At 41.7% G+C, this 24,970-nt stretch overlaps 1 protein-coding gene and 1 long non-coding RNA gene across 3 annotated transcripts in view; both read left to right on the top strand.

The window, feature by feature from the left end:
* Positions 1–405: 405 nt before the first annotated feature.
* Positions 406–12,599, top strand: CCN3 (cellular communication network factor 3). Its single transcript, XM_075582392.1, has 5 exons — positions 406–550; positions 3,939–4,158; positions 6,450–6,701; positions 7,333–7,547; positions 9,323–12,599. The coding sequence occupies exons 1-5, from the start codon at positions 494–496 to the stop codon at positions 9,614–9,616; spliced, it is 1,038 nt and encodes a 345-aa protein (XP_075438507.1). The 5' UTR covers positions 406–493; the 3' UTR covers positions 9,617–12,599.
* A 5,424-nt stretch (positions 12,600–18,023) lies between these two features.
* Positions 18,024–24,970, top strand: part of LOC142488499 (uncharacterized) — a 64,183-nt gene continuing 57,236 nt past the window's right edge. Inside the window, exon 1 of one of the 2 annotated variants that reach the window (XR_012799447.1) lies at positions 18,024–18,074. This is a non-coding gene — a long non-coding RNA (uncharacterized LOC142488499). Of the gene's footprint in view, positions 18,075–18,102; positions 18,447–24,970 lie in introns of those variants that run through there. The other variant, XR_012799446.1, reaches the window with a different exon arrangement.

Below are 24,970 nucleotides of genomic sequence, written 5' to 3'. Positions count from 1 at the left end.
AACTGACAGAGGTACAGTACAGTAGGTGATGCCTGCATGTCACTTGGACTTTTCTAGACGTCTGGAGCTGTGGTTACAGCAGGCATTCCTCATGCTAAGATGAGTAATCAGTTCCTCTGACACAAATCAATTCCATGAGCAAGGTTACTGTGGCATTCTGCTTTGGAAGAGCATTCCATTTTGCACCTACAGTACAGCACTATTCCATGTATTTCTCTGCACATGATGGTGAGTGTCGCAGCGCCACCTATTGTTAACTCTCTGAAGCTCGTTCGGGAAACCAGGTATTTGGGAGGAAGAGATTTTGGAATGAGGGAAGCATCGCCATTCCAGTCTCATGGATAATCCCGCCCCTTCAGAGGGAGCAGCCAATAGGATCAATCTTATGTTAGCAGTGACCTATATATGGGCAGGCTGCTGGCTCAGTGATATCCACAGAAAAATTATACTCAAAAGCTGGAAGTGACCTGAAGCTGCTACAGCTGTTTTTGACATGATCTGCAAAAGGAATCCGTGTTTCACCCTGTGCGTGCTTTTTCTGATACATAAAGTAAGTATCATTTTATATATTAATACTATGAAATTACATTTCAAAGTGTTTTGTCTGCAACACTAGTGTATAAATATACAGGGGTCTTGTGTATCAAGGCAATTGTAATGCAAAACTGGGACATTTTCATCCTGCACCTACTGTATGTATAACAGTGTTTGGCACTATCTGCCCTAGCTTGCGACTTGAGGAGTGTCAGTAGGATGAGTTGGGGACATGTTACATGGTGCACACATAATAATAAGATGTATCACATTCTGCATCGCTGTGGAGCATTAGCTTGCCCCCAAGGTAATGCTGCGTAAATATAGAATTCAGCATCAGATGTGAGAAACTACTTACAGTACATATCCTCGGAGCAGGGACTCCTCTTCCTAAATGTTACTTTTATGTCTGAAGCACTTATTCCCATGACCTGATTTATATTATTTGTTATTTATATGATATGTATTACTACTGTGAAGCGCTATGTACATTTATGGCACTATATAAATAAATACATACAATTCAATATACTGCAACTCTACTCCAAAAAACTAAGCAGTGTGTAAAAACACACTTTTCTCTATCTTGATACATAAACCATAGATAGATAGATAGATAGATAGATAGATAGATAGATAGATAGATAGATAGATAGATAGATAGATAGATAGATACTCTTAAATCTTTAATCTACGCATTTCTAAAGAGTCTACATGGGATGGGAAAATTACCTTAACCCATTCACTGCCTGGTGGATATGCAATACATTGTTCTGCATTGCAGGCCTCTGACAGCCAAGGGGTCTAGATAAATGATGATAGCAGTATATCTGTGGGAAGCCAATGTATATTGAGATTTGTGGGGATTTATGAGCAAATAAGAGATGTGACTGGGCATTGTTGAATGGTTCCAGCACCAAGCAGCGCCCATGAGAAAAACAGTGCTGCAAATGCATAGTAAAATAGGCAACTAATCTAAATAATCGTTGATACTTAAAGATCACTCACGGTGTTAAACAATATAGTTTATGTGCCAAGTAGATTTTTACTGCAAAAAAAAATGGTTTCAGCTCTATTGTGCAACCAAGAGTTGCTAAATCCGTGTTTTGTAGCTATTTGTAGCCCCTCTGCTGTCATATCGTCCTGCAATATATGATATAGAGTTAAGTTACAGTGCAATGCATTGCTGGGCTCTCTGGCTAACAGTCATCACACACATGTTCAGCATCTCATTTCTGTAGACTTGCGGTAAACACTTCTAATAGGCAAAGACACACAATAACACCTGACACGTGGTCAACATCTGTGTTTTCACTCCTGAGAGTTTACCATTTCATAGCCAGGGGAACTTTGTGACTAAACACAATTGTTGCAGAAATCTAGTGAAATGTCCCTTTCATCTATGATACATATTTATTTGAATATGCTGATTTTTGGTACCAAAGGATGTGTGACATGATACTTTCCTTTACATTCTTTTATCTTTTTACTAGACTAAAATATGTTTTCTTCTCACCATATAATGAAGCAGGGATCCTCAACTCCTTCCTCAAGCCCCCCTCTACCCCCAACAGGTCAGGTTCTAAGAATATCCCTGCTTCAGCACAGGTGGCTCAATCAGAGGCTCAGTCTTTGAGCCACATGTGCTGAAGGTTGGAGATACTAAAAACCGGACCTGTTCGGGGGGGATTGAGGACTGGAGTTGAGCACCCCTGTCCTATGGAATTGGAAAGTCCATGGGATGGGGCCACAGTGATAAAGGCAATACCTGAGACGTTGCTGGGTGTTCCTGCAATGAGCCCTATAAGAGGGGAAGGAAGCAGGCATCCAATACAGTAAATGATATGATTCACTTTACAATATGACAAAGCTGAGGTCAGCTGTTTGGCTCAGAGGCAGGAAGCTGGACAACAGCCACCTGAAAGTGTAGCAAATACATATACAGTACATATAGGCATTTACCCTTTCAGAGACTACCTGGATTTGAACACTCTCCCAAATAGTGGCACCAACAAATGGAATTGCTGCTATAATGGTGATCTTATTCGAATTTGTAGGTGAACCGCGTGTACTTTCGAAGCACTGGCACATTCGAATGGCGCATTCAATAATTGGGTACAGTACCTATACACAGCTCCTCAAAGATTCCTCTAAATAGAAAAAATACACATTATAGTAGTCCTATGCTTTGGAACAGTATCTTGATTCTCCACGACTTTGTGAGTGTTTGTTATTTTCCGACAAGCCACTGGAAGCCAAGATCATACTGTATGTCGGAGACATATAGAGTTGTCCTTCCAAAACCTTCGAACATGTTTAATGTCAATACATAAAAAATGAACAAAAATATGATATAGTAACTATCTGTCATAATAATATGTTCTTGTATAGCGCTGCTAGTTTTACATAGCGCTTTGGAGACATTTTGCAGGCACAGGTCCCTGCCTCATGGGGCTTAAAATCTATGTTTTTGGTGCCTGAGGACAGAAAGATGAAGTGACTTGCCCAAGGTCACAAGGAGCTGACACCAGGAATTGAACAAGGTTCCCCTACTTACAAACTCAGTGCCAGTCAGTGTCTTTACTCACTGAGCCACACCTTCCACCAGATATATCCCTAATGCAAAAAATAATGACACAATATGCATTTTTATATTAGCAAATGCATATAGGTCTTTATTAGTCCCAGAGAAGTGTATTATGTGCTGTAGATTGTGATATTATTTGAATGGACCAATAACAGAGTTCATGATACATTAAATGAATCTACAGAGTTTTTCAACCCTTACAGGTATTTTATTTTATATGTACTGTTCACTTTGAAAGCTCTGTACACTATATTTTCATCTATAGAGAACATTGTACAGATGACCCACGCTGCATACCAGAGAGTCATGAGTAGTTATTTCACCATTTTATTTCATTAGTTTCATTCCTGTCCTGTTCAGATCTTTCTCTTGAGATATAAGGAATAAAACATTGGTGAAAAAAGTACACATGATTTTCTATTGTGGCGTGTGACGATCTTCTATAGTGTGAATTGTAGATTGTATCTGCCACGGTGGTGATTTGACACCCTACAGATATGCAGAATGCAGGTAGAATGTATTTACAAATACCCATTGATTGGTTATGGGTGGCAAGATGTATTTCTATCAAAGAAGAGCAGTCATGTTGGTTCATTAAAGTTCCACAACATACAAGTAATTAATATCTCGTAGATATTTAAAAATAAGTAAATAGTGCTTATTGGGTAGAAGAGAGAGGAACATAATTGTAAATGTATTTTTATGAGTATTATTCTTGGTTACTTTACTTAATATGGTAAATGTGAAAAACAGTGTCATCTATAACCAGGCATACATTACATTGGATCATTTATTAATAGTTCCATTAATCCTGCAGGTGGTTGCACAGAGATGTCCATCACAGTGTGGCCAGTGTCCAGAGGAACCACCCAGCTGCTCTCCCTCTGTGTCAATCATGTTGGACGGCTGTGCATGCTGTCCAGTATGTGCCCGCCAGCAGGGTGAGAGCTGCTCTGAGGTGCACCCCTGCCAAGAAGACAGAGGTCTGTACTGTGACTTCAACGCTGACCCAAGGACGGATGTGGGCATCTGCTTGGGTAAGCTAAACTCTATGCTAGAATGGCCAAAAAATGCCACACTGAGAGTATAGAAACCAGACCAAATTTTCCGGTCAACCAATATATTATCTATATGCAAATAAAGAGTTTTTAATCTGTATGCAACTGCCTTGGTCCACATGGATAGATTTGAGAACCACAAATATAAAACATTACATAAAAAAAAGCATAATTGACGTGGTGTAAAAAAATAGCATAGCTGTCAATGCCTATAAAATGTTACAGGGTGTTCAGAACCCTGACAGATTTAGCAAAGTCAAAACATCACCATTACTAGTATATCTCCAAAACACTTGTTAACATTCTTCCCAGTAAGGGGAAGCAGGATCAATGTACGTTGTAATACAATAACGATAAACAGCACTCACAATAGTGAAATAGACACGGACTAGAGAGGACCCAATCCCTCTCAACACAATACACAATACCGAATAGTCCAGCACTCCCTATATAAAGAAATCAGATCACTGGTATAGAACTAAAAAGGTAAAATTTAATATATGCACAAATGAATCAAAAAAGCATACCATGCCACACATAGAAAACTATAATAACATAAAGGTAGTACCATATACGGGGTGTGTGGGGGAAAAAAGTGGGGGAAAAAAGGGGGGGGGCACAACAACAAAAAGGTGGGTATACAGGGGAGTACAGGGGGGCAACGTTTCGGGGAATACCCCTTCGTCAGGTCCGTTCCCCTTAGTCCCAAAAGGGACAAAAGGGTACTTCCCTGACCCCAGAACCCACAAGAACACAAACAGGCCCCAAATAAGAAGAAATAAACCCTCCACTAATTCTTATAGCTACAATGGGTAAGTCTAAATGAATAAGTAAAGACAAATATATCCTCCACTATTTTTCTGTTCTATACTAGAAAGAGATAAATGTAGCAAAATAAATGCAATATGTAAACATAAGGATCACAGACAGGATGCAGTACTAAGCGTTCAAAAGTCATAAGAGGTAGTTAGAGTAAATCAAACCACAAGGTTCTCTGCACAATAATAAGAACGCGCCTGCTCCTCACGCAGACACTCAGACACCCTTCTGAGTGAGGAGCAGGCGCGTTCTGATTATTGTGCAGAGAACCTTGTGGTTTGTAGTATAGAACACACAAATAGTGGAGGATATATTTGTCTTTACTTATTCATTTAGACATACCCATTGTAGCTATCAGAATTAGTGGAGGGTTTATTTCTTCTTATTTGGGGCCTGTGTGTGTTCTTGTGGGTTCTGGGGTCAGGAAAGTACCCTTTTGTCCCTTTTGGGACTAAGGGGAATGGGCCTGACGAAGGGGTATTCCCCGAAACATTGCCCCCCTGTACTCCCTTATATACCCACTTTTTGTTGTTGTGCCCCTTCCCCCCCCCCCCCTTTTTTTTGTTCCACTTTTTCCCCCACACACCCCGTGTATGGTACTACCTTTATGTTATTATAGTTTTCTATGTGTGGCATTTGATGCTTTTTTGATTCATTTGTGCATATATTACATTTTACCTTTTTGGTTCTATACCAGTGATCTGATTTCTTTATATAGGGAGTGCTGGACTATTCGGTATTGAGGATCAATGTACATGTTTAGGAATCAAGTTAGTTTAGGCATATATTAGAGTGGGATGAAATGAATGGGTGTTGCAGTCATTTTTTTCCATTTTATTTCGACCATCAGCTAATATCTGCTGTTAAACGCTTCATCCATTTAAGCATATTGTGTTGAATGTATCAATTTGGAAAGATAGGTGAGATAGTAACCTCTTAAATGCCAGACATGGAAGAAACAACTTGTCTGGCTGCAGAGGCATTAATTCATTGAGGCACGTAGTTAATACTGTAGAAGTCCCACATAACTTCCAGAACAGTATAAACATACTGACATTGTGCCACCTACAGATGCAGCGGCCATTATTTGAACAAATCACGCGGTGTATACCTCAGAATACCAATGTCATGGCGCGGGATTTCTTCCAACCAAACCGCCTTAAGACGCGGGTGCAGAAAATGGCATTTTAGTGTCCTGGCTTTTTAACACCTGAAATTGACACCTGAAAGCACAGTACTGTACACATAACAATTCATTCATTTCATTGCATTTAATTGCACACAATCCATGAAATTCAAACAAAGCAACCGCGATAAACATGTGTCCCTGGGGCGGTTGGCCGCGTGGAGTACAGCAGCGCACACGAAAACGGCGCCGTGATTTGTTAAAATCATGGCCGCTGCATCTGTATGTTTGAGTAACTGTGGTTTTATCTTTTTTGATGCATTAGTGCTTGAAGGCGATAACTGTGTGTTTGATGGGGTTGTATACCACAATGGTGAAACATTCCAGCCCAGCTGTAAATACCACTGCAAATGCAGAGATGGACAGATTGGCTGTGTTCCTCGTTGTAACCTCGACCTGTTGCTTCCGGGCCCAGACTGTCCTTTCCCAAGAAAAGTGAAAGTTCAAGGAGATTGTTGTGAAAAGTGGGTTTGCGATTCTAAAGAGGATGTGGCCATTGGCGGCTTTGCTTTGGCAGGTGAGATTATTATTGCTGCTTTATTTGTAATATACAGTAGCACCTATTACCCTGTTTGTTGCAGTTTACAATACAATATGGGGAATTCATTATACAATACAGTATTAAAAGTTTCAAATAAAACAAGGTGAAGGGAATCTCTGCACTGAGGTACTTACTAAATTATGTTATAGTGAGAAAAATACAGAGCAAATAGTAACATACTGTATACTGTATTATATAAAATTGTCTTTGTCAGTAGAAAGAACTTCTAGTCTATTCAGGTGAAGGGACCAGATGGTGTCCCATAATCATATTGATTTCAATGGGATTTGTTCTACTTGATAAATATCGTACAAATGTATTGCCCCAGAATTGCATCACTTTTGAATTCATACATTTGCCACATTGCATTTAATGCGGACATACTAGTGTAACTCTTCATTTAGGCCTTCTGCACTTAATGGTCAATTTCTGAATTAAGTATTGTAACCTACTGTACACCCTCCTCGGATATCCTGTTTGGATACCAAAGACTTGCAATCTTTTGCAAAGCAAAAAATTGGGATACATGTTGTTAAATGTCCTCCTTTTGAGAGGCACTGACATATTCTTGTATTATAACCTTAACTTTTAATGGGATTGTCTACAGCTTACAGACAAGAGGCTACACTTGGAGTTGATGCCTTGGACATGAGTGTCAACTGCATTGAGCAGACAACAGAATGGAGTGCTTGTTCTACGACCTGTGGAATGGGCCTCTCCTCAAGGGTAACAAATCGAAATCGGCGCTGCGAAATGCAAAAACAGACCCGTCTGTGTATGGTGCGACCCTGTGAAATAGAGAATACGAGACACGTTGAAAAGGTTTGTTTGTGAAATGAGTAAGGACTGATCACTAATTAATTCTGTGAGGAATTGTTTTCAAGGTCATTGATCATCCTTCTAGTGCTGTCTAGTATTCCTTAACTTTCAGATGGAGAATAACCCACAATATGTCTATATGTTTGTTTCTATGTATCAAATCCTTTTTAATATCTATATCTTCTTGTTGTGTAGAGTAACATTAAATATGGATTTTCAATAACCAAAATAAAAGAACCATTTTTTTATTTTTTTAAGTAATGAGATTTGGTTGTAGAAAACATCTGTATCATAGTGAGAGTACTTGTTATTATCATTTAAGCGTACCTTATAGTAAGCCAAGTTGGTATTGTGATGGTAGGAGTCGTACTATAAGAAGTGATATTACGTATTTTAATAACATAACGGGCTAGGCATATCTCAATTTGCTCCAAAACCTTTGCACCAGCCAGAGTTATGCAGCTTGTTAATCTTGCTGCTTACATTTGATGCAGATCTGCAGAGATTTACACCACTAGCAGATACTGTATATTTAACACAAAGAGAAAATATAACTACATGTGATATAAGTGCACATCTTATACATTTTATAATATTGCACCGACACTCTCCCTCCCAAACTCCTCCTATAACTTCTCCCCAAAATGCCCGCTTGAAGAAGTGAAGCAAAATTGGAGCATTGATACAGAGTCAAAATGATGCAACGTGCCCCTGTTTTTGGAACGCTGCTCCAGTTTGAAACATTTGATATATATCCCCAAGTCTGTGAGTAGACATCTCTGAGGTAGGCCCCCAAAATGTTATATGTACTTTCTCTGCATATGACATAATAAATTGCAAGATTTTGCAGATAAATTCCCTTGTGTGCCTTCTCCGTTCCCGTCACTACTCAGCATGTATCCCCAATGGTTACCATTCAATGAAAACGGATGTGTTCTTTCTGATACTGATGTTAATAGACAATCCTTATATACTGGAGTTCACTATTTGCCAATACTGAATCTGGGAAGAGCACACCTTGCACTTCCAATGGCATTTTTACTGAGCAACGTGTGTCAGAATAAGTGATGTGAACAAGTGAAGTATATTTAGGCTGTGGTCCCACTAACTACTACAGCGCACGCCTCGGCGTGCGCTGTGCGATCAAGACCCGCCACCCCAGTACCTCCGGTCCCAGTTCCTACATTGTCGCGCACCTTTCCCCAGCGGTGCGCGACATGTTTTCAGGCAGGCAGGGGAATTTGAGTTCAGTGTTTGCGACCGAGGCGTGGCCACGCCCCCGCCGGCGGTTCAGCCAATGAGTGCGAACCAGCCGTGGGACATCATGGCCACACCCCCGCAAACCCACCGTCATGCTCCCTCCCGTCGCAAACCTTCCGTCTCCCCCCAGACCGCAGATCGGGGTGTAGCGCTGTGCACGCGCTGCCCCCCCGCCGCCGGGCGCGCGTGCCACAGTGAAGACTGGGGACTCACCCTAAGGAGACACTGCTGTATAGTCTTATAGAGCGGCCATATTGAGGTAACCTGGAGGTCACATGTTTACAAGCAGATTTGTGTAACAAGGAGTCATTCATTTTTGCAGACAAAGGGCTACATTACAAAGCTGTGCTAAGCCATTAGGCAGTTTATGATGTATTCGATTGAATGGGTATAAGGTGCCCTATGGCTTAGCACCGCTTACTAAATATGGCCCAAAGTACTTCACTCATTATTTATCATGAATGTGTGATTTGATGCATATGGAAAACATTGTCTTAAAAGGCCTTATTCTCTTTCAGAAAGGAAAGAAATGTCTAAGAGTAAAGAAGTCAGTGAAAGCTATTCATCTAGAATACAAAAACTGCACCAGCATTCATACCTACAAACCTAAGTTCTGTGGGCTTTGCAGTGATGGACGGTGCTGCACCCCACACAGCACCAAAACAGCCCAGATAGAGTTCCAGTGCCCTCAAGAAAGAATCATCAAGAAACCAGTGATGGTGATCAATACGTGCGTTTGTCATCACAACTGCCCCCATGACAGCAGTCTCCTTCAAGTAGATAATGCAATGTTTCCTGGACTGAAAATATAGTACACCTATATACAGTATTTATAGATTATCTATTGTGTTTTGGTAAAGCTCCTCAGTTTAAAGGGACTTAACAACTCATTACTGCATAGAAGGGGTTAATATCGGAGACCTTGGATGGTTAGTGGACGTGTAATCTTTTAAGGTTTTATATTTAAAACCTATTGGAGATGGAATGTAAGATACATTAGTCCATTTCAATGTTTAATGTCTTGACTGTGGTAAAGAGAAATACATTGAGAAATGAGAAAATGTGGCATTTGTTTAGTGCATGCCAAATACAACCTTTATAAATTACATTTAAATTTGGGATGTGATTTTATATCACTGCAGATCTTTTATCATTTTGTAAAAAAAAAAAAGGAATTGTGGTTTTCAGTGGATAGTCTATTCTTGCAACAAGATACAGTAACATGAGCCATAGACTGTCTTTTAACCTTTATTTGTAAACTGTCAAAATCTATATAAAATAGAGATTGTCAGATTACAGTTTTGAGTTTACATTTTTCGTCACTACATAAAAAAAACGTGTACAGGCATACCCCGCATTAACGTACGCAATGGGACCGGAGCATGTATGTAAAGTGAAAATGTACTTAAAGTGAAGCACTACCTTTTCTCCACTTATCGATGCACGTACTGTACTGCAATCGTCATATACGTGCAGAACTGATGTAAATAACGCATCTGTAACAGGCTCTATAGTCTCCCCGCTTGCGCACAGCTTCGGTACAGGTAGGGAGTCGGTATTGCTGTTCAGGACGTGCTGACAGGCGCATGCGCGAGCTGCCGTTTGCCTATTGAGCGAGATGTACTTACTCGCGAGTGTACTTAAAGTGAGTGTCCTTAAACCGGGGTATGCCTGTATATATAAAGAACATTCTCTCATATTAAAAACCCTCTAGGGGGCAGCAGTACAGTACATTCATCTCCTCTACAATATATTCTTGGTCTCTCTGGCAGTAAAATAGTTTGGGTGAGTGACCTGCTGATCACATCATAAGTGGCACAGCCATTTCCAAAAAAAAAGCTGACCACTTAAAATGCAGCCAACTGTGCAGTATTCTTGCGAGTTTTGCTGCAGCCCAAATGGTCAGCCTCTCCACATAATGTCACCATAAGTCCCACTCACAACAGACCTCATTTGTAAATACAGTAGTAAGCCGTCCCAAGTGATGACTTTAGTGTTTGGCTCTCAAACTTAATTTCATTTGGAATGAGACTGTATTATAGTTTTATTTAAATTTATCCTCCGCATAAAAAATTTTTTTTCATGATATTTTTTCTCTTTTAAAACACTAAATGTTATACTCGACTTATTGCCTCAACAATACCGCTCCCGAAGGGTTAGCAGCACTGTGCAATGCATTACTGACGTCCCTGGTAGCAAAGCGGATCATTTGAAACTGACATTCCCATCACAGAATTCGACACAGTTCCTTTAATCTCTCATGTTATTGAAGAAAGAACATTGGGTAAATTAAACTTAGTGATCAAGCAGTTCTTCATTTCTTCTTCTGAGTTTGTTCCCGGTCTTTAGACACACTGGATCTTTAAATATTTTTTCTGCTGTACGTATGGGGCGATTCGCAGAGCTCCAGTAACAGGTATCAGAGCTCGATCTGAGTTAACAGCCATTCAAGTTAATAGTTAATGCCGATCGAGCGCTGATACCCATTATAAGAGCTTTGTGATTCCGCCGCAGTGTTGGTTCCCATTACTTTTAACCTCGCACCGTCTGGATGTAAATATGGCATTCTACAAAAATGAAAATGTCCGCCGGGGTAATTTTTTTTTGTATCTGCTTCCACCTTCTAATCTGTAATTGTTGTGTTCATGATGGCACCCCATTGTAAAATAATTTACAGTACAGTGGCCATGGTATTATATGAAACATCTGGGCGTTTTTGTATATACATTGCATCCAATAATCTTGAATAAAAATAATGTATGGGGGGTGGGGGGGGGGGCGGAATTCATGATACTCCACAGCTATCAGAGCTCAATCAGCGTTCGCTGCCATTGACTTGAATGACAGTTTACACTGATTGAGCTCCGATATCCCTTATTGCAGGGGAGCTGAACTCCAGTCCTCAAGCCCCTCCAACAGGTCAAGTTTTCAAGATATCCCAGCTTCAGCACAGGTGGCTCAATCAGAGGCTCAGTATTTGAAGACTGAGCCTCTGATTGAGTCACCTGTGCTGAAGCAGGTAATGATTGAGCCACCTGTGCTGAAGCTGGGATGTCCTGAAACCTGACCTGTGGGGGCTGGGTGGCTTGAGGACAGGAGTTGAGCAGCCCTGCTTTATTGGAGCTTTGTGAATCACAGCATATGTCCCATATTTACTAAACAGTGCTATACCATAAGCCCTATTTAAATTGGTTATTTATCAGTCTTTCAGCTACCAAATTGGGATAAGGCTACTGCAAAAGGAGTGCATCATATTTATCTTATTTAAAAATGCCATAGATTTTAATTAGATTATTTTTGGTCCCTGTTTTGAAGCTGGGAGACTTAACCCCACAAGTGTTTTGTGGAATAGCACTGTTTAGGAAATATGCCCCCAAATTAGTTACAGAAAGAGCCTGGTGGAGCATACCCTGCCCTGACTGCAAGTAGGTTTTGTAGCCATGATGTTACTTTTCTGATTTAACCAGATGTAACAATTTACTATTAAACCAAATTAGTTTTATAGTTCAGAGATGGTGAAAATAATATTGAATTCTGATTCCCTTAGACTTTCAACACAGCCCCAAAAATAAATATCTTCAATTATGTATAAAAAATCTCATTTACAAATGTTGTCCTCAAACCTGACACATCTGTGTGCACATGTATGTGTTTGTGTAAAACTACAGAATAACTAATATGTAATATGTACTATGTAAATATGAAGTCTGTATAACTGTAAAATATTGTTTTTTTATTTGAATGTCTGTAACCTACGTCTAGATTTTTTTTGTCAATAAATATATTTTGATATTCCATTCTCAGAAATTTGTAGTTCTGGTCCAAGTGAATTTGATAAAACTGCCTTTTCTTCTGACATATACATTTCGACTGAAGAAAGTATTTGCCCAGTTCACCCTCACCTTTTTAAGCCATTACCTTTTTTGTACATCCGGGATAAAATAGTGCACTGGTTTAGAACTGGCCCAGGGCTGCTTTATACATTAGGCCGACTAGGCACAGTGCCTGGGGCCTACGAACCTTTTAGGGCCTACAATATTTCACTTGAAAAAATACCTAAACAAAAAAAATCACAAAATAAGAGAAAACCGCACATTTTTACTTAAAATGCCTTCAAAGTATCGATACCTTTAAAATATCGAAATAAAAGTATCGATGCCAAATATCGCTAGTATCGAAAGAAACAAGCAAACTATGAAATTAGCACAAAAATGAGTAAAAATATCGGACACACAGGCCTCTAGAAATAAAAGTGCCCAGGGCCTACGAAGGTCTTAAAACGGCCCTGAACTGGCTACAGCTTTTATTGAGTACATTTTATTATAACCTGGCCCAGGTGCCCTAACCAAGAACATCAATTAATCTGTAACTATACCAACATACTGTATCTCACAACTTTGGGACAGGGGGAACACACCACCTGCCGGTGCTCTCAAATTGCAAAACATGTCACCTCATTTTACCATTATAAGCTGCTGCTCGCCTCCCAGCCCGCGTCCCACGTTCCAGTGTTCCTGCCCTTACCCTGTAACACTGCTTCCCTGCACCCTCCCCTGCTACTCGTCTATTTGGTAAGATCACGTGGTGTGTTTGGTGAGGTATATTCTGTACAGCCATTGTGACTAGTAAATTTGTGCTCTCGCTCTGTGGATGGGTGTTGTTAGGGAACACCTGTTTCACATGTCATTCGCACTAATGGCCGGTATAGTTTACAAAAGGCCCGTTACAGCTGCGAACGGCACTTAACACTGCAGTAGTGAGCTTTACAAATACCCGTTAGCGCTTAACGAGGCTTTAACTTAGGTCAATGCCTCGTTAAGTCAATAATGGACCTCTGTGGATTTGGGCCTGTGCAGGGTTTACCCCATTGTGTCGTGAGCCTGTGAAGTTACAGAGCAGGCCACCTTATCTGCATACTGCAGTTGCCAAACCCTAAATGAATCCCATACCGTCTGCTCAATGCTTTTCTGCCAGCCCAATGCATGAGAGAGTGACCCATGTGTCGTTATCATCTAGATGAGACGACGGCAGGGAATACTGTGTTTCAGGGAAGCGGCCTAATACCTTTAACTCTTTCTGTGACTCACTTCTGTTCGAATGTACTTTTTGAATCTTGAGTCTCATTTACCTACATACTGTATATATTTGTATTGCTTGGCGGCTACCGTTGCTGCCCCGATACGAGAAGTGGGGGTTCAGAAATGAATTTCGTCTTTACCTGCTTTTCTTACAGTTACTTTCAAGAGCTGTTATTGTGTGAAAGGGGACCTATTGTCATGAATGGACAGTTTCTGGTCCTTTTTTCTGCTTATTATTTACCACAATACAACCACAACATATTTGTTATTTATACCAGCTGGGCTCACTAATTAATTTATAACACCTTTATCCACTCCTTCCCCCCCCCCCCTGTGAGGTAACAACAGGTTGAGTGCTCCGCATGATGGTATAGGGAATTCAACAGGGCAAGCTTTTCATCATCTCCTTGGTAGTGCAGCGCCTCCAGACTTCAGGGCCCCTGCCAAGGACAAGGGTGCTCCCCACATACACTCTTCATACACTGACACAGGTAGGCTAGGAATGGTGCAACCGGGTTTAATTGGCACAACACTGCACTCCTGTATTTCCTCCATCTCCTCCGTGTTCCCGGAAGCAGACCCAGGGGCTTGAGGCCCCTAGAGCCCCTCCTTAACCCCTGATAGGGCAAGGTAGAATCTCTCCCACACCAACACAATTTGGTGGAGTATAGTAAAGAAAGGAAGCAATCTTCCTGTAGTAGAGCTCCAGACAGGTGAAAAAGGTAGTAGATAATAAACTGTATAGATATCAAGTCCACAATATATCAATCCAGAAATGATCCTATATTTTCTCCTATGTAGGGTGTTTGTCCAAGAATATGAATGGGGTGTGTCAGGGGAGACCGTGTTATAGATCAACCTGACCCCCAACTAATTGGATAAAACAATACCCTGGAGCTGGATCCCACAGAATGTAGATAGTGAATAAAGTATTTTTTAGTGACCCAGCAGCATCAGCATCAGCTTATTTTCCAGCCTTTCCACGGTAGCAGTGCATGGCGTCTTTCTCCCGGCTGGGGGTTCCTTTTACCTGTGCAATTTGGTGGAGAGACAACTTTTATACCTGGGGAGGGGTTTGTAACCTTGCCCCATAACAGCGCAGGCATGTGATCCAGTCAGTATCCTCCCCGGCATGACACTCCAACTGCTGTTAGGCCTGCACCTGGATAGAGTAACATTGTATCTGTCCAGGCTGCTACTGCAAGCTGGGCCCTGTGAAGGAGTTTAACCCCAACACTGCCTGTTCCTGTCAGGACCTATAGTGTTAGGGCCAAAGGAAAGAGTATAGCCAGGGGCACTAGGCTGCACATTCATTGTTACAAGTTCTTTTATCCTAAATTCCCCAAAGAACGCCAAGAGTGAAAGCTGTTGCAGCAAATTTTACCCAGATGCTGCAAGATGCTGCAAAGTATACCACTTTATTCTTTTCTCCACCCCTTGCACCGCTGTCATTATTTTTTTGATGATTAAATGTTTTGTAATATAATGCTTGCCTTCCACGCACCTGAAAAAAAGAGATGCACGCTAGTTTTGATGCTGTGCTTGTGTACGCTTTGTCCCCGTCGAGCAGAATAAAATGCTTTAGGACCTCTCTCATCATTTGTACCTGACTTTTCTTTCCTGAATTTCAACCAGCTCCTGTAAGCCTGTTTTATCTAGCCCATGTACCTGGCGCCAAGGACTGCCTGATCAATCCCATTGCACAGCTTCTGAAGCCAGCAACCGGAAAAGGAGCCTCTGAAAACTGTATAAAGCATCAGCAATATTGTTCATAACACTGGGTACATGCTGGGTCTTGAATAAGATGTTGTTTAGTAGACACCCCCTACCACTAATGTCACAAGTTGGTGAATTACAAATAATGTACCGTACACGCATTTTTTCAAATAAACTATTTTTTTTCAAAGCTACAAAGCTGGAGTGGTTAAACTGACCACTGTGATTTGAGGAGGAGGTTAAATGTCAGCAAAGGAAAACAAACAGTGACATTTACTGCTTGCATAAGTATTCAGCCCCTTAAGTCAGTACTTGTTGGAAGCACCTTTTGGATAGGTCTCTTCTAGCTTTGCATAGTAGGATGGTGACATTTTTGCCCATTCTTCACTGGAAAATCGTTCCAGTTCTCATAAGTTTGTTTGGAATCGTCCATGGACTGCAAAGTTGAAATTTTTATTTCTGTGGTATTTTTTTTTTTCAACTTAATTTTTATTGGTTGCTCACATGGCTTACAGACACGGTGTTCATATACATTCTGCAAGGTGAACTGCATATTTAAATCAGCGTTAATCATACATGCACAATAACCATGGCTAGAAGACCAATTTATAGACAACAAATACGAGACGTACTAGGTAACTAAAAAGACAAACAAAAATGACAGACCTAGGAGAGGGAGGGGGGGTGGGTGGGAAGGGGGGGGGGATGTCCTTCTGATGCCGCTCCGCCAGATGCTGTGTCTTCTCTTGCTCTCCAGTCCTGGTGGGGAGGCCTCTGTGGTATTTGTTAGAATTCCTCTAAATCAATCCATACAATAGATTTCAAATGTCTGATGAGTGGGTCTAAAGCCAAATTAATACGATGCCAACTTTCCCCCACTACTTAAGCAGCTGCACAGATACCTGACGTCTTGAGACAATTTCCCAATTTCATGGATAGGCTGAATATATGTGGTAAAGATGAAGCTGTTACCGCAAATTTTATATCACTTTCACGCATTACCTCTCCCGGTTCAAGCAAAAGATCTTAAGGGATTACAAGGTGAAATTGTTAAATTTGTATGGAATAAATGTCGATGCAGAGTTAGCCAGAAAATGTTGTCATGCTCTAGACTACAGTGAGGGTTGGGCCTACCGTCTCTATCCCAATATTACCAGGCAGCACAGTTGGGAAAATTCGTCATGTGGCACAGTCCTCATGAGGCTAATAAGGACCAGTACACATTGTGGTTTGATCATCCAAGTTCTTGCGCTTTTGATAATTATGTTTTCTTTTTTTATTCACTTAATTCTTAATAAAATGTATAACTTTATAACTCATTTAGGTTAATACATAACTGATACATTGCATTACTAAATGTAGGGGTGCGCAAACTTGGGGGTGCGCCCTTCGGGGGGGGGCATCTTTTTTGGGGGGGGGGCTTGGCGGTTACAAGGGTTCCGCGCTTCCCCCAAAGGCATTTAAATAAAATGCCAGGGATCGTGCGAGGCCTCTATAACTTTACTTACCTTAACGTTCCAGCGACGCGTCGCCATGGCAACGAGACATCATTTGACACCGAATCCGAGAGGGGGGGTTTGGGGCACGAGCAGGGGGGAAGAGCAGGCAGGGGGTGCAGGGAGAAGAGTTTGTGCACTGCTGACTTAATGTATCCTCTATTTTGCAGCTCTTTGGAGGTCCTTTCTCATTATTTTTAATTGTATACGTATTAAAGCAGCAAAATATTGGAAATATTGAATGTTTGATATTAAATAAATCAGTTCTGTAGTATTAGATAATAGAGACTGTTTTGTGGTGTTTTTGTTTATATTGAGCTATTAATGCAATTTTTAATGAGTTTTATTATATTGAGCATCCTTTGATTTCTACACCTCCCAAACAAGTGCAAGATGTGTGCAACACTTTCCGGAGTGTGATCATTTGTTGCCAATATTTCCAGCAGTTTGAGCTGTAAACTGTAACAATAGTCAATGTTACTTTAGTAATCTAAGGATACATTGTAGCTGCTGAGTTACACTGACTGGTCACTGGTCACTACTTGGACCTTGTCGTAGCTAAAAATTGTTCCCTTTCTGAATTCTCCATATCCCCCTTTCCGATCTCTGACCATCACCTCCTATCATTCACCACCACTCATTTCCCTCACCCACTCCTACCTGTGCTTCTCGCTACTCTGGAGACCTCCACTCTCTGACATCTACCCTAAATGCTAACCTCTCTTTCTCTCCTTCCTCTGAATCTGATGTAGCCCTGGTATCCCTCAGGGGATTGTCACATGCCGCAGCTTAGCCAATAGGGCGGCTGCAATTAGATAGATATGAGTATAGCAGCTTCAGAGGCTGCAGTTTACATGTTGCTAGGCAACCAGTGAAGCTGTGAGATGATGACAGGTAAGACAGTTTTGAAGAGTGACAGTTAGAGCTGGAGCAGGTTAAGGGAGATTGTAGGTGCAGGGAGCAGTAGCCACCTGCACTAGGTAAGTTTACCCCCCCCCCCCATAGGCCCCAGATAGTTTCACCATTACCCCCAGACTGTGGTTGCTTTAGGGACAGGCCCTAGATAGGTATCCTGCCCCTTTAGCTATTTGCTGAGATCAGGGAACAGCTCATCTGCTGCGCAGCCCTGATCATTGTGCCTGGGATCAGACACCACTCAGGATAGAGACTGTCCTCATGGATGATCACGCCACGCTGTGACTGCGGACTGGGGACGGACCAGCCCCCAGTATAGACGATACAGTGATATTATCCACGCCGGAATTCACCCCACGCGTAGGCAGACGATACGTTAGATCAGACGGATCCCTTTCTGTTATTCTGCGATACCCAGGGGCAGGACCCCCTGGCAGGTACCAAATAACAGGGATAGCGCTATCTCCAACACTTTGAGTGGACCCAGACATAGGGAAAGGGACATCAGGGAATTGGTGCCTGGCACCCAAGGGGTACATTGGGGACATTCATATTTGTATCCAGTGGGGTGGATTTATATTTATGTGTGTGTATATTACTGTGTGGTACAGAGTACCATGGTTATATTTTGTAGTAAAGGTTGCTAGCATATATAGTGTGTGTGCATTATTATTATTGTTCTTGTAAGAGGACCATCCCACTCAGTGGGATCCCTTACAGGTGGAGGCGCTGTAAACCAAGAATCAGGTATACCCCAGGCTCCCAGCAGCAGAGGTTCAGGCCTTCTGTGTACCTATCAGGTAAAGCACTACACACGGTAACACTGTGATTTCTGTACATGTTTCCTATCTGCGATTGGGGGGGGGGAGTGTGTTACACTGACAAACTTATCAACTTCTACAACTCTATCCTCTCCTCCTCACTTGATCTATGTGCCCCTTCTCGGCTCCGGCGCACCCATCTCTCTAACCCACAGCCTCCGCTAAATTCACAAAAATGCTCCCTTTGCACTTGCACTCACTCCTCTGAATGTGTATGGAAGAAATCTCACACTGGCTACTTTTCTGCACTATAACTGTCTCCTCTCCTGTTTTAACTCTGCTCTCTTAAAGGCCAAACAACACTACTTTTCCTCACTCGTCAACACTTACAAATCCAATCCACGCCGTCTTTTCTCTTTATTTGACTCCCTCCTCCGACCTTCTCCTCCCACTTCCAATCCTTCCTTCACTTCTGCTCAACTACTTTAAAGGCAAGGTGGATGCTATCCACAAGGAGATTCCTTCTACTCCTCTCCCTCCTCTCCGCTTCTACCTAAACCTCCTTCTTCCACTCTTGACTAATTTTCTCTGTTTGGAAGTTTCTAAACTGATCTTCTCTTCTCCCTCTACCACAAGCCCTCTCAATCCCATCTCCTCACACCTTATAAGATCTCTTACTTCTATCTTAGTCCCCACACTCACCCACATCTTCAATTCCTCCCTGACTTCTGGCACTTTCCCCTCTTACCTTAAGCATGCAGTGGTAACAACTATTCTCAAAAACAACGTAGACCCTACGTGCCTTTCTAACTACCGCCTTGTATCCCTTCTGCCGCTTGCCTTCAAATGGCTAGAACATGTTATGTTCTTCCATATGATCAACTTTCTAAATTCCCATGCCCTCCTGGAGCCTTTACAATCTGGCTTTCACATAGCTCACTCAACAGAGACTGTACTCACTAAAGTAACCAATAATCAACATGAAGCTAAATCCCGAGGTCACTTTTCCCTACTAACCCTACTCGATATCTCTGCAGATTTTGATACTGTTTTGATACTGTTGATTATTCTCTTCTCCTGCATATTCTAAACTCTCTTGGTAACCGCAACAAAGCTATCCTGGTTCTAATCTTACCTCTCTCATCGCACATTTTCGGTCTCCTTTGCTAATGTCTTTCTCTTCTGTTGATCTATCTGTTGGTGTATCTCAAGGCTCTGTTCTGGGACCTCTCTCTCTCTCTCTACTCACTATCACTTGGTGACCTCCTCAACTCTTTGGCCTTAGGTATCATCTCTATGCAGATGATACACAAATATATCTATCCACCCATACCCTCAGTCCTGCCATCCAGTCCCAAGTCTCGGATTACCTCCTGGCTATATTTTCGTGGATGGTGCTCCACCGCCTTAAACTTAATATGTCTAAAACTGAACTTCTCATATTTCCACCTAAATCTGGCTTAATACCCTCCTTTTTCATCACAATAAATGGTACTACCATCTATCCTGTCACCAAAGCACGTTGCCTAGGAGATACATTTGACTCTTCACTTTCCTTTTCCATTCAAATTCATGGCCAAAATGTGTCACTTCTTCCACTGTTATATTGCCAAGATCCGCTCATCTCCTCCTTAAATCCCTTCCCTGGATCCCATCAAATTTCGGATCACCTACAAATTTCTCCGCCTTACCTTTAAGGCTTTGCACTCATATGCTCCTTCCAACATATCATCTTTGATCTCTTGCTATGCCCCTGCTTGTCTCCTGCGCTCTGCCCATAACAGTTGTCTTTCCACCCTTTTCACCTCTACAGCTCTTTCTCGCCTTAAACCCCTTTTCCCTCACTGCACCTTGGAACTCCATCATGCTCAGTACATGCAAAACACCTTCTTTCCCACCTTCAAAATAAACCTTAAAAAACAGCTCTCAAATGAAGCATCCAATAGCCTGAATTCATGGTGATTGTCCCACAGTCACTCCTACCAAGCACTACCAAGCACTACCATGCACTGAACTTATTCCCTCACCTGCTGTCAATGGTAAGTTTCCCACCATACCACTTAGATTGTAAGCTCCCCGGGGCAGGGATGACGTTGACGGTGGTAGTAGCCTGAGGATGGATGTTTAGGCCATCCAAGTGGTAGCGGGAGGGGTTAACCCCTTCATTGCCTTTGCAGTGTTAACCGCAAAGGTAATGAAGGGGTTAACTCCCCCACAACACCCTCGCAAGGCCTGAACACCCACCAAGGGCCAAATACCACCTTCACCCACCCTCGCTACCCACAATATACATGGCACTGGTAGTTAACCCCTTCATTGCCTAATCGGTTGGTTGCTAAGGCAATGAAGTTGCCTGTAAATGCATTTGTATTGCATGGGATTCATGCCAGGGGTCGCCGGTGCTGATATTAATGGGTATCAACTCCGGAGACTCCGGCATGAATCTGATGCAGGTAAAAAGCAATTTTTTTCCCCTCTAAGTCCTCTTTCGCCACCTACTCAGCAGGTTCTCCCCAGCTTCACGACAACTTTTCCTGGCGTGAGGATTTTGGGAGAAACTCCCCATTCTAGAGCCGTGACTAGCCTCGATAAACTAATCGAGGCTACTAGAATTGCACAAGTTTCAGAACCTGACAATTAAGGGCTTATCACCGCTCACCCGGCAACGTATTTTGGACGGCTGAAAAAATTGGCGATTCATGTCTTTATCGCCCACTTATCAAGACTTACTGAATAACAGTAGGCATTTTGGCTGAAAAGGCTTCGATAAGTGGCTTATCAAGACTTAGAGAATAGGCCCCTAAGTGTTATGTTGGGAGGCTTGCAGACACATTATAATGAAAAAACGTTGTATTGTGCTCAGAAAAATACAGCAATTACTACAGAAAAATATTGAATTGTTGTGGAGAGGATTAACCCAATGTTGGATGTACAAATAGGATGTCCAAAAGATGCATACTTGCACTAAAATCCCACAATACATGGTAGTAAGGATATATTAATAGTGAGCATCTATAACAATGGAACAGTCTTGATAAACATAATCCATAACATGTAGTGGTAAACCTGGAAAGAATCACATGGGAATAGGTGTCCACAATGAGCAGCAAGTCCTCTGGTGTCCAGGGATCCAAGGGTTAACTGTGCCTCCGCCTGTTTGAAGGATAAGTGTAGCAAGGGAGAAAAACGGAGCACTAAATCCACACTGGCAAAGCCAGAAAAAGATCAAGGATGCGTTCCCAAAATAAAAGCTTGTTTAATGGATCAAGAACAACAGATACACACCAACGCATTTCGGACTATTACTAGTCCTTTATCACCTTGATTGGTGTTGGTGTGTATCTGTTGTTCTTGATCCATTAAACAAGCTTTTATTTTTGGAATGCATCCTTGCACTTTTTGTGGCTTTGCCAGTGTGGATTTAGTGCTCCGTTTTTCTCCCTTGCTACACTTGCAGACACATTAGGAGTAAAAAGTATAATGTTAGAAGTGCAATCAAGGGAGTCAAGTGCATCTGTAGTTCATTGCAGAGGTGTAGAACATTTAATGATATGCTTCTTTTAAGAGGTGGATTTTCAGCTGGGTTGTGAATGTGGAAAGTGAAGATAGTTGACAAATATTGAGTGGTAGAGCGTTTCATAGGTGGGGAGAGATTAGTGAAATAGGTTTATGAAGGGACGAAGCAACTGCGATTGGGGTCTCAGCTGTATACGGTTGCCGGCGGCGTGTAGGGAGGCTGCGGCAGCAATCGGGGAAACCCGGTAGGCTCAGCCAGGGGACTACATGTCCCAGCAGACAGAGGGGCTGTGAGACATATGTTTCAGGAGGACCAATAGGGCTCCTGGAAGTGCGGAGGAGAGGAGGAGAGGAAAGGATACCTTTCGCGCCATGCCAGTCAGAGCCGGGACCAAGAAGGGAAAGGTAGGTTCTGAGTGTCAGTGGCACTCAGACTAGGCCAGAGTACCCCCTTTAGGTCCCAGATAGGCCCCAGCTCACGTATAGTTTGTGGTTGCTTTAGGGAAGGCCCCATAGATAGGGACGCTTCCCCATTTACTTATTAGTGTCAGGGACACAGAGGAAGATGCTGTGCGGTGATTGCGGTCTGTGGTCTGGGACCGGGCCACCTCTAGTACAGAGACTCTCAAAGGTGGGGACCCTCCTACCGGAGCTCACCTAACACAGAGGCGGATGCCATCACGTCACTGGATCAGCGGATCCTCGTTTGTTAGCCTGCAGTACCCGGGTGCTGGAGCCCCGGGCAGGTACTCCAACAAGTGCACCAACACTACAAGGGATAGCGCTATCTCCTACACTTTGGGTGGGCCTTGACATTGGGAAAAGTATATATAGGTATTAGTGCTTTCCATCCAATGTACTTTGGGGGCTCTCATTGGTGGTATCAGGTTGGGGGCCTATATTACTGTGTGATACAGGGTACCAATATTATTGTATACAGTAAAGGTTGATATATATATATATATATATATATATATATATATATATATTATATATAATAATATATAATAAAAAGTGACACTGTGTGCTCATTTGCATGTCATTTCCCAGAATCCCTTGCTGCAGTGGAAGTGCTGTATGCTGGGTGATAATGGGGAAAGGCGGGGTTGCAGACCTGCCTAAGACATGCAGATGAGCATACAGTTATATTTGCATATATATATATATATATATATATATATATATATATATATATATATATATACAACAAAGAAAAAAGCTGCGCCTCTAAAGAACATATACAATAAATATATATATATATGCTATAACAATATGATGTAAATATGGATGAATATCTTAATAATATAAGCAATATATACACATATATGGTATTGCGGACCTATAATAGTATCAGGCCCACAAAAACATGAACAATAGTATATATAAAAAAGGCAAAAAAGGTATAAATATAAAATATAAAGATAAAAATACCAATGAATGGTATAGGTGCTGGTATGCAGGGTCTCCGGCAGCTCTCAATATGGACCAACCACGTCCACAAGATATCTAAAAAGGAAAAAAGAGGAGAGAGCGCACGCCCATAGCGTATAAAAGTATTTAATGAGGGGGAGGGGGGAGAGAGGGGGGTAAAAAACGCACTTACAAAAATGCAATAAAATCAAGCATATGTGATATATAATAATCACCACCATCCGGTTTTTCTCTAGACTCTTGGGGCAGTCCCAGGCTCCGTTGGCAGTGGAGCAGAGTCCCAGCAAATTCACAAGGCAGGTGTGCTGTATAATAGTCCAAGAAAGAGGTCCCGTAATAGTGGTGCCTATAGCACTCGCGCCTGGATCAATACGCTCCAGCGCTTCGTGTAGACTCCAATGTCTGTGCGTCTGACGTCACGACGCTCCCTGACGCGTTTCGTCAGTCACGGCTAACTTTCTCAAAGGGATAACAGGAGAGGGGGAGGTCCGGTATTATATATACACAACCTCATGATGGTAATTAAGAGAAGTAACCTCCCCTACTCAGCTGCAATCGTTTTTTGTGCTGCTACACATTTATACACACCCATTTACATAAAATACAGATAATTAACCCTAAAAGGATTGGAGGAGATGGTTGGAGTAGGAGCAAAATTTAAAAACATACACTCTGAATACCAGTCTAAATCCCAATTCATTTTGAATGAATTGCACAATTTGTACAGACATACTTATATCTGCCAATTCACTTATATAAAAACCATAGATGTATACTATATGTATATAACCCATAGACTGGTATAACATTGTTCATAAAGACAGAAAAGAACTGAGAAATTGCTAAAGGGATCATACCAAAATAAAAATAAAAATAAAAATAATAGAAGTAAAAAAAATAAAAGTAAAAAAATATAAAAGCATTCAGCCTGCATGTGCTTCAAGACCTAGTTGACCAATAGTATATAAATTTATATATGGGATATGTTATAATTATCCACAGGGTGCATCAGTTAATTAATACTTGAGCACACCTAGTATATAGAGAGGAATGACTCACATACAGGCTAATACTATACATATATATTTAATAACTAAAAAACAAGAGATACATAACATCATATATATTATATAAATAAAATGCAATAGTGTGTACATATACAGACATACACAATCAAGTACAAATATTGCCCTTGGCGGGTGTGTAGATAATTTAAAATTAAATGTAGACAGTATCTCATGTGATCCTATCAG

Source organism: Ascaphus truei, chromosome 2 (assembly GCF_040206685.1).
Source record: "Ascaphus truei isolate aAscTru1 chromosome 2, aAscTru1.hap1, whole genome shotgun sequence".
Classification (NCBI taxonomy): domain Eukaryota; kingdom Metazoa; phylum Chordata; class Amphibia; order Anura; family Ascaphidae; genus Ascaphus; species Ascaphus truei.
The sequence above is the reverse complement of the archived record's forward strand: the minus strand, read 5'-3'. Positions and strand labels throughout refer to the sequence as shown.

What these genes read in the sequence shown, in the direction of transcription:
- CCN3 (XM_075582392.1), top strand. Translation starts at nt 494, where the DNA reads ATGATCTGCAAAAGGAATCCGTGTTTCACCCTGTGCGTGCTTTTTCTG. An exon ending in TGCTTTTTCTGATACATAAA is followed by an intron (nt 551 to 3,938) that starts GTAAGTATCATT and finishes TTAATCCTGCAG; the next exon opens with GTGGTTGCACAGAGATGTCC. An exon ending in TGGCGGCTTTGCTTTGGCAG is followed by an intron (nt 6,702 to 7,332) that starts GTGAGATTATTA and finishes GATTGTCTACAG; the next exon opens with CTTACAGACAAGAGGCTACA.